We start from the raw sequence: 15,845 nt of genomic DNA, 5'->3' as shown, positions 1-15,845 counted from the left end.
ATACTTTATTATGTAATAATTAGTTGTCTTTCACACCTTCGGAGTGGCTGTAGTAAAATATGTGGTAGGTATAACGGAAGTGGTAAAGGTGTTCATATGACATCAAAAGTAGAGGGATGGTAATGGATGGCGATTTACCCAGCTACGTAAACAAACGGACAAAATGTATACATTAATGAACTCTCCAGTCAACAGTCTCTTTGGAAAATCTTTGCTGTGGGGGAAGATGACATCTTCTTAGTAGAACGATTAACTCCGTATGTGTCATAAAATCAGACAATCCCCTCCAACACCCTCCCACCTGATCCCACCCACCTGCAATGTCACGTGACAGGTATCTGGTGTTCAATGGACCAAATGATTTGTTGAGTGTATCGAATACCTGGCTCCACACACCATTAGCTTTGATAGGTAATCTCGGCTAATAGACGACAGAGACTGCAAAGTTCAATAACTTGCTGAAGTATGTGGTGATTAATCGAAACACACAATAAAACGACCGTGTTGATGTCAATGCGTTCCTCGATGGCAGAAAGTAACGGTACTTAGCATCAATATTAATCAACATGAAAAGAGATCTCTTGTTTTACCGTTGTGTTCTGAGCGTCAATATCCCGCGCCACAAATGTGATTTTGTTGTATTTATGTTCCATTTCTTAAAAGAATCCTCTTTTAACTTTAATATTTCATCATCAAGTAATTCGAGAACGAATGGTGTTGATAAACACTGAAGAATCCATGTGAAATAGAATGTTGAACAGAATAAACGATGTTTATGCTCATGAACAAGAACGGACCCGTTATGTTTCACATGCCTTTAAGATGGATTACAAACTTACACGATCTCACATTCTTAACCGCTTAAGACTCCATGTACCATTCACTCATTCATCTACCCACCCATCCACTCAATCTCTAACACAAACAACACTGTCACGCATCCAATCCAAGAAACTAACCATTCAACCACTCACCCACTCACCAACCCATTCACCCACCCATCCCCTCACTCACTCACTCACTCACCCACCCACCCATCCACTCACTCACTCACTCACTTAACCTCTAACCAGGGAGACTATATACACATTATTCCTTCTCTAACCACGAACACTGTCACTCATCCAATCCAAGAAACTAACCATTCAACCACTCACTCATCCACCCACCTACTCACTCACTCACCCACCTACTCACTCATCCACTCACTCACTCACTCACTCACCCACCCACCCACCAACTTACTCACTCACTCACTTAACCTCTAACCAGGGAGACTATATACACTTTATTCCTTCTCTAACCACGAACACTGTCACTCATCCAATCCAAGAAACTAACCATTCAACCACTCACTCATCCACCCACCTACTCACTCATCCACTCACTCACTCACTCACCCACCCACCCACCAACTTACTCACTCACTCACTTAACCTCTAACCAGGGAGACTATATACACATTATTCCTTCTCTAACCACGAACACTGTCACTCATCCAATCCAAGAAACTAACCATTCAACCACTCACTCATCCACCCACCTACTCACTCACTCACCCACCTACTCACTCATCCACTCACTCACTCACTCACCCACCCACCCACCAACTTACTCACTCACTCACTTAACCTCTAACCAGGGAGACTATATATACTTTATTCCTTCTCTAACCACGAACACTGTCACTCATCCAATCCAAGAAACTAACCATTCAACCACTCACTCATCCACCCACCTACTCACTCACTCACCCACCTACTCACTCATCCACTCACTCACTCACTCACCCACCCACCCACTCACTCACCCACCCACCTACTCACTCATCCACTCACTCACTCACTCACCCACCCACCCACCCACCAACCTACTCACTCACTCACTTAACCTCTAACCAGGGAGACTATATACACATTATTCCTTCTCTAACCACGAACACTGTCACTCATCCAATCCAAGAAACTAACCATTCAACCACTCACCCATTCACCCACCCATTCACTCACTCACTCACTCACTCATCCACCCACCTACTCACTCATCCACTCACTCACTCACTCACCCACCCACCCACCAACTTACTCACTCACTTACTTAACCTCTAACCAGGGAGACTATATACACATTATTCCTTCTCTAACCACGAACACTGTCACTCATCCAATCCAAGAAACTAACCATTCAACCACTCACCCATTCACCCATCCATCCACTCACTCACTCACTCACTCACCCACCCACCCACCAACTTACTCACTCACTTACTTAACCTCTAACCAGGGAGACTATATACACATTATTCCTTCTCTAACCACGAACACTGTCACTCATCCAATCCAAGAAACTAACCATTCAACCACTCACCCATTCACCCATCCATCCACTCACTCACTCACTCATCCACCCACCCACCAACTTACTCACTCACTCACTTAACCTCTAACCAGGGAGACTATATACACATTATTCCTTCTCTAACCACGAACACTGTCACTCATCCAATCCAAGAAACTAACCATTCAACCACTCACCCATTCACCCATCCATCCACTCACTCACTCACTCATCCACCCACCCACCAACTTACTCACTCACTCACTTAACCTCTAACCAGGGAGACTATATACACATTATTCCTTCTCTAACCACGAACACTGTCACTCATCCAATCCAAGAAACTAACCATTCAACCACTCAATCTCTCCCTACCATTAACTCACTCGCTCGCTCAAAACGTCAATCACCCAATCAACAGGCAAATCAACCAGCCCCCTTCATGCAAATAATGTCTACAGACAACATATACAGTAAACTTTATCCATTTTCAATGTAATCCCAAACGGTTCGTGATAATATCGGGTGCGAATTGGTGGTTTCGACTGGTTATTTTGGAGTCATGTATGGAAGTCGTATGATATGAAAAAATATATACCGAGAGCAAAAGAAACGAAAGTTTCGAAAAAATGAAATCTCATAAAAGTTATTGTTCGTGTTTATGCCATCTATTTAAAAGCTTGAAAAAACAGGGGTATGTTTCCTTTGCTGTTCAGTGCATATAAGAAATTTCTGCTAAAAGCTAACTCCATTGAACGACTGGTGAGTATGAGTACGAACATGACTATATGAATCACTATCAAAGAGGGTACCGGGTGTTCACAAAGAATTGAGTGGATCCTGCTCTACCGTCACAAACACATGCAGAGTCATGTGGTTTACCTGAACAAACTCGGAAACAATTGAAAATAGCTACAACTATTAACTCAACGTAAACAACAACCACCTTCGAGAACTTTCAGTAATGTCAAGACATATCATAATAATGATGAATAGTCATTTCTTACATACTGATCACCAAGACGTATTAAATGTGAATTAGTAATAAACTATCACGACCAATATACTGAAACTTAACATGTTCTACTAATAGCTTGGATGTGTATGATTCTATCCTGGACAAAATAATTTAGGTATATTGGTATTTTTATTATTGATATTTCATCAGACTGTCAATGAATGAATAGATCAGTATTTTCATTATTCATATTTTCAATTTGCATATATCCCTAACTACTTTTGTCCAATATAAGGCAATCACAGTATCTCTAAAATGGTAAATCATCATAATTCCTAATTGGTAATAAATTCTCATGCTGACAAGCACATCCATAATGCCTCGATGAAAAAAAGACATTGAATAAGTGAGATCGTCAGTTCATTTTACCGTGGTCTCTCACAAAAATAAGTTGATTGTTGCAGGTGTGGATTTGTGATAAACCGCTTTTTGATGTGAATATTGTCATGCCGATATTTCCTATCTGATGTCTGGTTCTTAATAGAATATGAACACAAACACCATCTGTTCGGTGATATTGATGGAAACTAATAATGCATTTTGTATTTAGAGGTGGCATTACCACATGTAGTAATATTTAATATTCTTTCAACCTACTCTTCTTCACAACAAATGCATTTTCCTTCCAGTTCACTAGAAGCCTAGTTTATGTTCCACTGAATAAAAAATGTCATCACATTAGTAGTATCTGTCACAATGCGCATGACAGGAAATTCATCATTCCTTCTTCAAAGTTTTTTGCCGATTGTGTGTACGACTTTTCTGATAATATTTCAGTGTTTACTCCTTTATCGGGGCTGTTTTGTGTTCTTTGAGGTTGTGTTTCAGTTTTGTTTATTACACAACTGTATTTTGATATTAGATGTTTGTCTGTTACCTTGGGTGTTTGGTCAGTTTGTTTACTGACTGGTTAGTCAAGATGGCAGAGCTTGAGCCTTCAGAGTCGGAGGACACTGTCTGGGTTCAGTACCAAGTGTAACTGCTGTCATCTCCCCAAAAGTGACCTAACAACGTATGGTCGTAAACCGTTCGTAACCTTATGAATTCTTAACTTTGACCGTAGCCAGTGTGTTAGGAATGGGCTTAAGGAGTTCGTAGGGCTACGAACGTTTCGAGAATAGCTAGCCTGAATTTCACTGCAGGTATCAAATTGCTACGTGGGGTTAACATCTTGTAGTGTATGAATCGCCTACTCAAATATTTCTTTACAATTTGAGAAGTGGCGACTTTCTTTTGCCGATCAGTGTATTTGTTTCAGGGTCTGCATGGCCGACTACGGGTAAGAGTATCTTGTCACACACGCTGCACCACAAGATATGTGCCCAGCTGTGTGTTCTATCGTTGTATACATGTACATGATTTGAATGATATATTCAATTTGAATAAGTTATATTATCATATTGTTTATAGTGTTACTTTTGTTTTTATATATGGTGATACTAAACCCAAGGCACAACAATTCGCAATATATAGTTGGGCGCGACAGGAACCTCTGATAATTGGAATCCTGTTCACTACGGTTTATAATTTCACCAAAGTTGTAAGCATGTACAGTTTATTGAACTTCATTTTGCTGTGGATATTAAGCAAAGCGACGTTATTTCCAACTCACTCACTCACTCACTCACTCACTCAATACAATGTCACATGAACAGCGGGTAAGGAGGTAAGTTATCTACCCTGCAATCTCATGGTTAGGAACATGGTGGGCGAGCTGGCTAACGCGCCTAGCTGGTGATCCGGGGTGACTGACGTGTCGGGATCGAGCCCACCTGTGACCGGGCGTAAAACCTCACAGTCAACTTTCAGTGTTTTCACCATAACCCCTAGTGTATGGTACACAACCCTGTGCAAGAACCAACAAATCCGCTGCTATGTAAACTTGGACAAAGCTCTGTGACTGTCCCAGTCCAGTCTACTGTCAATAGGTACCTCGTGAGCGTTGGGCAAAGTTGTCTGATCCCCATAGAGTTGAGATAATACGATGTGCCGCTGAAACTGACATTGAATGTTCGAATATTTGTGTGGATATGTGCGCTTCATAAATGTCCTATAATAATACAATGAAAGCAAACAAGCAAGCAAACAAACAAAAAAGAACTCCATGGTAACTTGGGAACAATATGTAAATACATATCAACACTTCAAAGCTAGTTTTAGAACGTGTTAACTAAAATTCAAATTCTTTTGAAGCCATTTAAAGCCGAATGCAATTCAAGCCACTCCAAACACTCCCGTCGGTACGGTGTACCAATAAATGGAAACAGACAGTCATGCACAGGTATTCTGGTCCAAATCTGGGACATACACATATGTGTCTAATATCACTACTGTAATTGAAAAGTGTCGTTCCATAAAGTTTGCTAGAGCGTTTACGGTTTATGTTTAATATGCAAAAAATGCCAGTGTCCTTGAAGTATACGGGCTGATAAATCCTCTCACTGAACTGAATAGGATTGCATGCAACGATATGGATAGTCATTTTAGTTCATTGTGTGTGGCAACATATCGATGTGTATTTGCTGTAGCTTGTCAGCAGCAGACGACACTACACCGAAAGGTAGTTAAATGGCCATATTCTTTGTTATCCTTAAAGCTGTACCTTTACCCGTGTACCTACCAATTTCTCCAAAGCCAATCACACAGTTTCAGGGTCCATGTGCCCGTTATGATCTCAACGTTGCGTTACAGATGGTAGTTAGATCATCGTAGCACTGTGGACGTTTCGTGAAAGTGAGCCCGGCATATGACAAGAACACCGAGGAGTCAGACATGTTGAAACGTTAATTCTAAGTCACCGTAATCTGCCGGTTTGTTCGTGATATCAACCATTGCTTTGTCTTCTAGTGTTATGTTTAGACACACGTACGCACGCACGCACACGCCATGATAAAGCTTTAGAAGCTTGAAGATAAAAAAAATTATATTCAAACAACCTATCGTCAGCAGCATCAGCATCATAATTCTTCTTGAAAAAAAACAAAAACAAAACACAATGTACAACCAGTTATTCATTCTAGTGACAGCATGAAGATAACATGCATATATACACAGTGACAGCATATGTCAGAAGGACCCGTTCCAATATTCAGTAATTATGTCATATACCAAGGGAGTCGCGGAGACTAAAGCCTAGAGCAGTCTTAGTTGAAAACGGCACTGCATTACACGAAAGAAGAAACCGTTTGCCACAATATTTTGTGGCACACGGATCTGCATTTTTCCACAGATTGCATTTGTCCACAGTAACACATGCAATCCTCCAGTGTATTTCTACACTAGCGAGTCTAAACGTTTGATGGGCAGTATCTTACTGATTATGATGAACTGATATTCGATGTTTCTATTTTCCGAATATCTGAATCGTAAAATATATCGCATATAGTGGTAACAATTAATAAAGTATTTTTGATTGAATCATTACTGCATTACAGCTTTGAATAACATATTCATAGAGACGTATCACATCAAACCATGTACCTACACGTTTTTCCAACGCATGCAGACAAGCAGCAATGTTTGAACAGTTCCGTCATCCGCTCGTGACGATTAGTGAGTACTTGTTCTACATATTATATCATGTGTGATTCGGAGTGAGCACAAATGTTTTTGTGCCAACGTACTTTCATTACGATATTGCCTCTCAATCACCGAACATCACCTGTAGGACGTGCATGCAGTGTGGCAGAGCCAACACCAGATCGCTACAAGTCAATGTGTCCCTGATCAATGGTTTATCTGTCGTCTGTGAAGGCATTCAGAGGATGGGAAGTCACTGCCGTGTCTGCATTCATGGCAAATTTGCTCCATAGCGTTCCTTTAAGGGTTTTATTGAGCACTAACGAGACAAGTACCTTGCTATTGTTACGAAACGTCTGCATCTCTCTACCCGAGTAGGTATGAATCGACTTCTATTCAAGGTATGCTGGGATATAGACCTGAGTTTGACTTGTGAAGAGTGTGCTTCGATCTATGACGTCACGGGAGCGCACGGGCCGCGCAGTGGCGGCGTACACCGGAAACCACCTAATAGCGTTGGGACAATACAGAGAGGGTAGGCCTTCACGAAGGAACTAGAAAAAACGGACTGGGATTGGATTTAATACACAGACCAATATCATTGGATAGCATTTTAATTATTAATGAAGTCAGAAGTAAATCTTTGAGTAAAGGAACGTCGCTCTCCGCCCACGACAGACGTTATAACTAAGTTCCGACAAAGGAGCAGCATTATCAGAAGGTAGCTGTGCTGGTACACAAGTGGAATAATTCTTGGAATACCTTCATAAGACAATTGGTGGTCATGTCATCTGATACGGACACTGTGAGACGTCGTCTGGCGTTCCAGAAAAGTTACAGCCAAGAGGTAACATCTGCTTTTCCATTTAACTCATCTGTGCCATTTAATAACATTGTTGTTTTTAAAATGCGTAGATATAATGACTAAATCATATCTTTTACATATATGCACATATGTGTTTCTGATTATCGTTACCATCTCGTCTTAATGTGTTCCGGTTAGAGGCAGAAAGAGACCACATGTGCCTGTCTGGTAGATGAAACAATTTTGCATTAAATTCACGAATATCGTGTGGTTTGTTACTTCGAACATCTTGATACCAAAAAGTCTCTTGAATAGGTGGGTGAGTTGAAATTTAAAGTCAAGCAGTATTGCAGTTCCTTGGCCCTCTTAGAACTCAGTTCTGAAAGTTCCTACAGTACGAGATTGATTATGATTTTAAAACACAAGGTTTAACAAAGTGGATAACGAGATGTTATCCTTCCTCAAAGGGTTCACAGTCTCTAGTTAACCCTCGTAGCCGCGGTGTCTCCTACACTTAAAACCTATTATATTTCTACCAGACTTACAAGAACAAGCAATAAGAAGTAGACGGCGAGTAAAATAATACTATTTAAAAGTGTGTTTTTACAAGTTTATAACGGGCACGGTTAATCCAGCGTTACTACCGCCGACGTTTTGTCTCTGCTATTACACTGAAAAGGCCGCCAAGTAGAGACTTTGATCTGGTCCCGTATTTATAGCCGTGTATCGTGTTTTCAAATCGTCCGTGACATATAGAGACCTTCAGCCCGAGTACTTTCCTAAACGTCTACGATTCCTTGTGAATGGAACAATGTCCGCGTTCTGACATATTTAATTTCCCTTGTGGAATTGGGGTGGTGGTTCTATTACGTTTGATTCACATGTTCCCCATCTCTCCGTATGCATGGTCAGATGGTGCCTCGCGTGCAGTGGTCACGTGACTCTAACTCTATTTACGGAACGTCTGTAACTGTTGGACATGGAAATGCATTTATATCATGGTACGCGTGGAGTCCCTCTGTGTCAACATAGTACATCGTCAGCAACGTCGTTGTGGAGAGATCTGTTTTGGGCCTGCACTGACGTCCACGTTGGTTATGAAAGCAATCTGTAGCTTTGTGGTTGTATACACTGGGATGAAACACCACTCAAGTAAAGCTGGGTATATTTGGTGCAGTAATCCACGTACCATGAGTTATGGTCGATATGTGATGACGCTCTTTGAAGGCTTTTTCTAACGATTTAGAAAACATGACCAAAAAGAGAATTAACTTACAGCAATATATTACAAGCGGTTTAATTTCATCAGTGGTTTTAAAAACAAGCTTTATGAAAAAAAGAATTCTCTTTCATTCCAGTGATATTTTCAATCTAGAGTACTCATGCTATTCAGAAGAATATGCGCCAAGTTCCATGATTGCAATGTTGTATGAATCAATATGTTTATTCATGTGTTTGACATTGATATGTTATTTGTGAAGATATTGAAAGGGACAAATTTACAGGAGCAGGTGTTTTATTCTGATTTGAGTTTAAATTAATGCGGTGCAAACCGTTTCCATAATCAATGAGAATTTACAGAAGAAATATCCCCCAAAATCAGTGTCCATAGTATGAGGCTGACTAGATCTTTAGTATGTGATAAGGAATATCTATCAAACAGTGTCCATTGTATGAGGCTGACTAGATCTTTAGTATGTGATAAGGAATATCTATCAAACAGTGTCCATTATATGAGGCTGACTAGATCTTTAGTATGTGATAAGGAATATCTATCAAACAGTGTCCAATGTATGAGGCTGACTAGATCTTTAGTATGTGATAAGGAATATCTATCAAACAGTGTCCATTATATGAGGCTGACTAGATCTTTAGTATGTGATAAGGAATATCTATCAAACAGTGTCCATTATATGAGGCTGACTAGATCTTTAGTATGTGATAAGGAATATCTATCAAACAGTGTCCAATGTATGAGGCTGACTAGATCTTTAGTATGTGATAAGGAATATCTATCAAACAGTGTCCATTGTGTGAGGCTGACTAGATCTTCAGTATGTGATAAGGAATATCTATCAAACAGTGTCTATTGTATGAGGCTGACTAGATCTTTAGTATGTGATAAGGAATATCTAGCAAACAGTAACTATACCAAGTGTCACGGCGAGGTATGCATATCCGCCCCCTGTGATGACGCTCGTCACAAACGCATGCAAAGAAAAGTCAATTGATCACCTGAAAATCACCGAGTCAAAGTCAAAACAGGGAATTTCGTTGGACGTCATTTTGTGTCCAATTTGAAATTAACATCCACATTTCAACACATGCCAACTTTTTCAACGCTTTATTTCTTCAGTGAATATTTCTGCTGTGAACAAACATCTTTTGAACACTCTTCGTCATCTTCGTACAAAGAGCATAGTCGATTTATGTGACTTGGGACGGTAAAGACTGCCTGGGTGTTGCTCGGCGTTAAGGAAGGGTTTGTAATTGGACCGGTCATGCCATCCCTCTATGGCTCTGAATCAGTGCATAGGTCTAAATATGAAACAGATAAGGCGGTTTCACAAGTCTATTTCGGTTTCATATAGCTATTTTAGGTCGGATAGCTAAATCAGTCCTTGGGAATCGGCTCTTTGACAGCTATTGAACAATTTCACATGGTCAATATATCTGAATTTAAATTGGCCAAATTGCCTTGTTAAGATTCGATCGTATGTTCACCAAGACCACGTAAGAAAGAGATCACCATGAAAAGGGAAATGAATTAATGCCCATGGGGATGACGGCATCTTGCCGTGCCAGATCCCCTAATTTCATAAGGGGATATGTAACTGCCTCAGCTCGGAAATATAGTCCCTAACATAGACGTGACTATAATGTGTATCACGTTTAGTTGCAAGCGGGACATGGATTGAGGACTGAAGTTCTCCTTGCTTTATGGGTAGGTGGGGTAGCCTACAGGTCCAAGCGTTCGCTAGCACGACGGAGACCAAGGTTCGATTCCCCATGTGTGAAGCCCATTTCTGTTGTCCCTCCTCGTGATTTTGCTGGAATAAACGCGGCGTAAAACTAACATGTTTGAGTGAAGTAAGCATAGGTAACCATCTCTATTGCCTAGGTGGATCTAGACGGTTGATGCAGGGGGGCGCCCCACATCCCCCTCCCCCTTTTGTTATGAAGATTTATTAACTGATCACTGAAACGCTCAGAAACATGTATCCGCTCCTGTATTGCCGTAAATTGAATTACCCCACACCTTACTTTTATAGTGTGATACCGATGTGCAATCCGGAAATTCACATATTTTTGTCAGATTTAACTCTGAGATTACAAAGATGCAGGAAGTTTTTTTTCAGAATTTGAGAATCTACATGGCATTAATTCCACTTGTTTCGAAAATGGTAAATGAAAATCGTACACCACAAACAACCGAACGACAATTCGGACATCGAATGACAGCGAATATTTATATAACGACAGGTAGAAAGGCATTTACAGAGATCTGTTATCGTAACGGCCCTCTATCGGAGCATCCACCCGTTTTTTAAGTCAAGAAAATCTGTCATTACTAAATAAATGGTAATGTCATTTACATAATCGACAAATGAAAAGCGGAGCTCCCAACGCAACACGGAGCAACCGTTAATACGGTGACATTAAACCATACTAATTCAATATATAGATCTCTAACATAAACACCACAGCAGTAAATAATGTGATGGATATGGCTTCCAGTGAATAGGGAATAGAGAAATCAAATTATCTGATTATCAGTTTTGTCATATAAGAAGACAAATATATATCAGTGCAGTGTTGTTATTTTTAGTGCCAAGAGAAATCAAATTGTGATGGAAAAATAGTAGCAAAGGATAAATATAAACTCGACAAGGTCATCCTCGTTTCTAGAGTTGGAGTTGACTCTGCCAATTTATGTGTGTTGAGCGTCAAATTTCATCGTAGTATTGAGTGGAAGGTTGAACTGAGATTATATATAGGCACTAGTATGCTACTCTAGTCGGTAGACTGCATGACCTTGTGTCATCTGGTTTGAAGTTCAAGGTCATAAACCGTAAAATTTAGAATATTGATTTGTAATTGCATTTAACTTGACCGAATGAACTTTAATTGCAAATCTATGCTTTAGTATACCGCTGTATGCTGATTGTGTAAGAAAACTATTATAATATACGATACCTAATTTGCAGCAGTGCACATATTAATCATGTATCAGTACTTATATAGATAAACCAGTCTGTTCTACATTTTTACATTAACGCTATATGCAGTGACCATGGACAGTGATAATGATAATGATGATGATACTGATAATGATGATAATAATAATTCACTTATATAGCGCCTAGTATCCATCTGACTAGTTGCTCACTGGACGCTCTAATCAGAATCTGATTATCATTACCCCGGATAACCCAAGCTGAAGGTCATAGTCACAAGAATCTTACCGGGTACCCATTTTCTGCTGGGTGAACAGTGTTCTAACTCGATGATTACTAAGGAAATATTCAAATGTATCTAACAAGGCGGAACTACTAACGCTGACAACTGACTGGGTGCTATTCGGCATTAACAGGTTATCTAGTTGGTTTTGATGCACGAAAAGGTGAGTGAGTGAGTTTATCAATATTTGTCAACACCACTACGGAGAAAATCGGGGTTTTGGGCTTAGATTTTCGAACCTCTCTTATCGCTAAGACAGTCCAGTACATGAGCATTAACTTACGATTATCTTTGCGCTAAGAGAGCGTCGTAAATCTAGGCCCTGATCCGCAAAATGTTTATAGGGCTATGACATTCGTAAGCCAGTAATACACTAATAGTGTGTCAGCAAGTCGTTACGTTACGGTCACTTTGTGGATAGGAATTGAGAATTCTGTTAAAGTGAGACCCGAAGCAGAATCTTTGAATGTAGCATTTGAACATATGAAAAGAGTACAAAAATAAGACATGAACATTAGCGTTTGATGAAAGAATTGTGGTTCTTGCTACTCCATACGTTCCACATCTCATAGTTATTATTGTTAAAGACTGAAGCAGGATTCGGTTATCAATTATATCAAATTAAAAAAGCCGTTACTGACATAATGAATCTGAATGTTAGAATTTCTGTGTTCTGTGAGTACAGGCACTATTTTCACTGAAAAAAAGTTGCTTTGAAAATATTTAAACTATTAAATGCTAGTAGAGACTTTGAAACAAAATGCTTTAGCTTATGATGAGTAGTCATCAATCGGGCGTTTTCCAATCAATATCTGAACATTTCAGTCATACGTATGGATAGTCATTAACCAGATACTTGGTGTATTATAATTATTTAAAGAACACAGAGGCACAGAGGGACTTAACTTCACACATTGCGACTAACTGGATATATATCTCTGAATACTGATGACGAGCACATGTCAATAAGTATGACCACATCATCTTCCCTGCCAATATAAAATTTAATTATGATGGAAACTATCAATTTTATTTGTGATTCATTCCACCAGAACCTGGATTTTTACTCATTAGATCTAATGGGTTTCCACATGATACATACTACTCGCATACCACACCACATTACAATATACGCCAGACTGAAGGACCATAGGATCATCGGAAACAGAGGAAAAACAAAGTGACTTCAAAATATGAATGTGAGTTATCGAAATATATTTTCATATATGTTTATGACTTGTTGAACTTGTTTATACCTTCACAGATATAGACAGAGGTGGGAATATTTATATTATTAACAGTGGCATGTGGACCTTTGAATGAGAATTGTGCGTTGTACATACTTCAGTGTGACTATTAACTATATATGTAGCAATGGTGAAAACAAACAAAGATACTCAAGACGAAACTGGATAATCAAGTCCTGATACGCCTAAGGGACGCAACTACGACTTTTAGTGCCCCACCAGTGTCCCTACAAAAGGACGAAGTGCCTATTCTTGTACTATCAGACATGTGAAAATCTGAATTTATATCTGGTGAGTGATAGTGTCCTGTTGGAGACTGACCACGTCCCATGTTTCTACGTGACCGTTTTACCTTGTCACTGACAGCACCTTTTGCACGAAATACCATGAAGCAATGACCACAACCAGAAATCGTTTCGTCTTACCATTTGTCGGGAAGGATGATGTCACTTCTGGTTGCCTGGAAACCAAGTAACTCTGAAATTTACGAATACAGCAATACCTTCTCCCGTCGAGTCTTTACTTTCTCATAATGCCAAGAACCCAATCTGAATGGCATCGCTAATACTCTGTTCATAAAGGTGTCTCGGTATCTGTCTTATCCAGCAAGTTGTCAAAACCGGCTTAAAATCCATGTCCCGTCCGTTTGTACATTTACCAGCTCTGCAATCCGGCACATTACCTAAAGTGGATTATTTCCTCAGTCAAAATGAGTGCCGGAATAGACATCTGCTCTGCAATCCGGCACATTGCTTAAAGTGGATTATTTCCTCAGTCCCAATCAGTGCCGGAATGGACATCTTAAACTGTATATTATGTCTGCTTGTTCTTTACACACTGACATTATAAATTATTGCCATCTAAGGTTGTTACTACCTTGTTATTTCATTTACAGATCCTTGTATCGTTGATGACGCCAAAGGTGTATTCTATTTGTGTTTATTTCACAAATATTGACAAAATAAATTATTGTCATAGAGGGTAGTTAATACATTATTATGTCATATGCAGTTCTTGTCGTCACTGACTCCAAACGTATAATCTACCAGTGTTGTTAAATTATTGTCGTCAGATTGTCATATTTCATATGCAAATCTAACTATCGTTATTGTCATCAACGGTTTATACTACCTGGTCATTTCATTTGCTGTTCGACTGCAGTTCTTTATTGGCAGCAACGGTAAACGCCTTTCATATACACAGTTGAATTCATCGCTTCAGTCATCAAAGTTATATATAAGTATATATTTGATCTTACTAATAGCGTGTCAATAAAACAGTTGTTCATTTCCCTATTTAATCAATATCAAATTCCACTTGTTTATAAAAGGAATATATTTCAGGTTATAAATCAGTTCAAGCCGTACATCGTTTTATTGTGTATTTATAAACATAATCCCGTGTACCTGACGACCAAATAATCTATTGAATTTTTATTTTTTAATTTATTGAAGAATACAGTCTGTAATATAGACGCAGTTCTTAATGGATATATAGTTGTGGCGCTGTTCATTAAAATCCTTTACTACAATCCAATAATTGCTGTCCTCCTTCAGGCAAGAATCCGTTACCATGGCGATTGTTTGAAAAACGATAAATCCTAAGTACAAGACTACTTTCATAGCAGACTTCGGGGTAGACGATATTGTCCATTTTACCCTTCTCATGCTCATACTCAAAGTACACAACGATTGAATTACTTAAAGCACGCGATAGGAAACGTCGACGAGCTGAGTGCTGCGTCGATACTGGAGCATGCTTCTTCAAAGAACGGAGCTGGCAGTCTCCCAGCATTATGTTAGCCTGGCAATTTGTTAGTATACTCAAGTGGTTCTGACGTCGCTTTAACATGTGTAAAACACTTGAGGACAAGATTGTCATGAGTGTCTGTAATTGCTTGAAGGGACTGGCAATATGTTGGTGACAGTGGGTATTTTTAATACGTATTTGCATTTGTAAAATACTATTGTTGACGTGTTGTACGTCGTTAAGGACATCACCAATGGGGTTTACGATCTACGACGATTGTAACGAGTGAGTGGGTTTAGTTTTACGCCGCTTTTAGCAATATTCCAGCAATATCATGGCGGGGGACAACAGAAAAAGGCTTCACACCTTTTACCCAATTGGGGAATCGAAGCTGTGTCCTCGGCTTGAAGAACTAAAGCCTTAACCACTGGGCTACCCTACCGTTCTCGGTTTAACGAACTCAAAGGAACAACTAATTTTAGTTTTTGTTATATCCGTAGCTCGTTTTAAGCGTGTTCTTTTAACACATTGTATAGGCCTACTGACATCTTCAATCGACATGGGTTTGTTATTTGTTTCGAGACGCTAGGGAAGCCTATTGGTACAAGCGTTCACTCGTCACACCGAGGACATGGGTTCGATTCACCACATGGATACATTATGTGAAGCCAGTTTCTGGTGTCCACCTTGATATTGCTGGCATATTGCT

The 15,845-nt window shown here is 39.6% G+C and overlaps 1 protein-coding gene and 1 long non-coding RNA gene across 2 annotated transcripts in view; one reads left to right on the top strand and one right to left on the bottom strand.

The window, feature by feature from the left end:
* LOC137286679 (uncharacterized) overlaps nucleotides 1-15,845 on the bottom strand; it is a 178,027-nt gene that overhangs the window by 41,382 nt on the left and 120,800 nt on the right. The window lies entirely within an intron of this gene.
* LOC137288141 (tyrosine 3-monooxygenase-like) overlaps nucleotides 7,616-15,845 on the top strand; it is a 48,320-nt gene continuing 40,090 nt past the window's right edge. The window contains exon 1 of the mRNA XM_067820551.1: nucleotides 7,616-7,721. Coding sequence (XP_067676652.1) covers nucleotides 7,659-7,721 — 63 coding nt within the window. The 5' untranslated portion in view covers nucleotides 7,616-7,658. The remainder of the gene's footprint in view (nucleotides 7,722-15,845) is intronic.

The sequence above is a fragment of the Haliotis asinina genome, chromosome 6 (genome assembly GCF_037392515.1).
Source record: "Haliotis asinina isolate JCU_RB_2024 chromosome 6, JCU_Hal_asi_v2, whole genome shotgun sequence".
NCBI classification, from domain to species: domain Eukaryota; kingdom Metazoa; phylum Mollusca; class Gastropoda; order Lepetellida; family Haliotidae; genus Haliotis; species Haliotis asinina.
The sequence above is the reverse complement of the archived record's forward strand: the minus strand, read 5'-3'. Positions and strand labels throughout refer to the sequence as shown.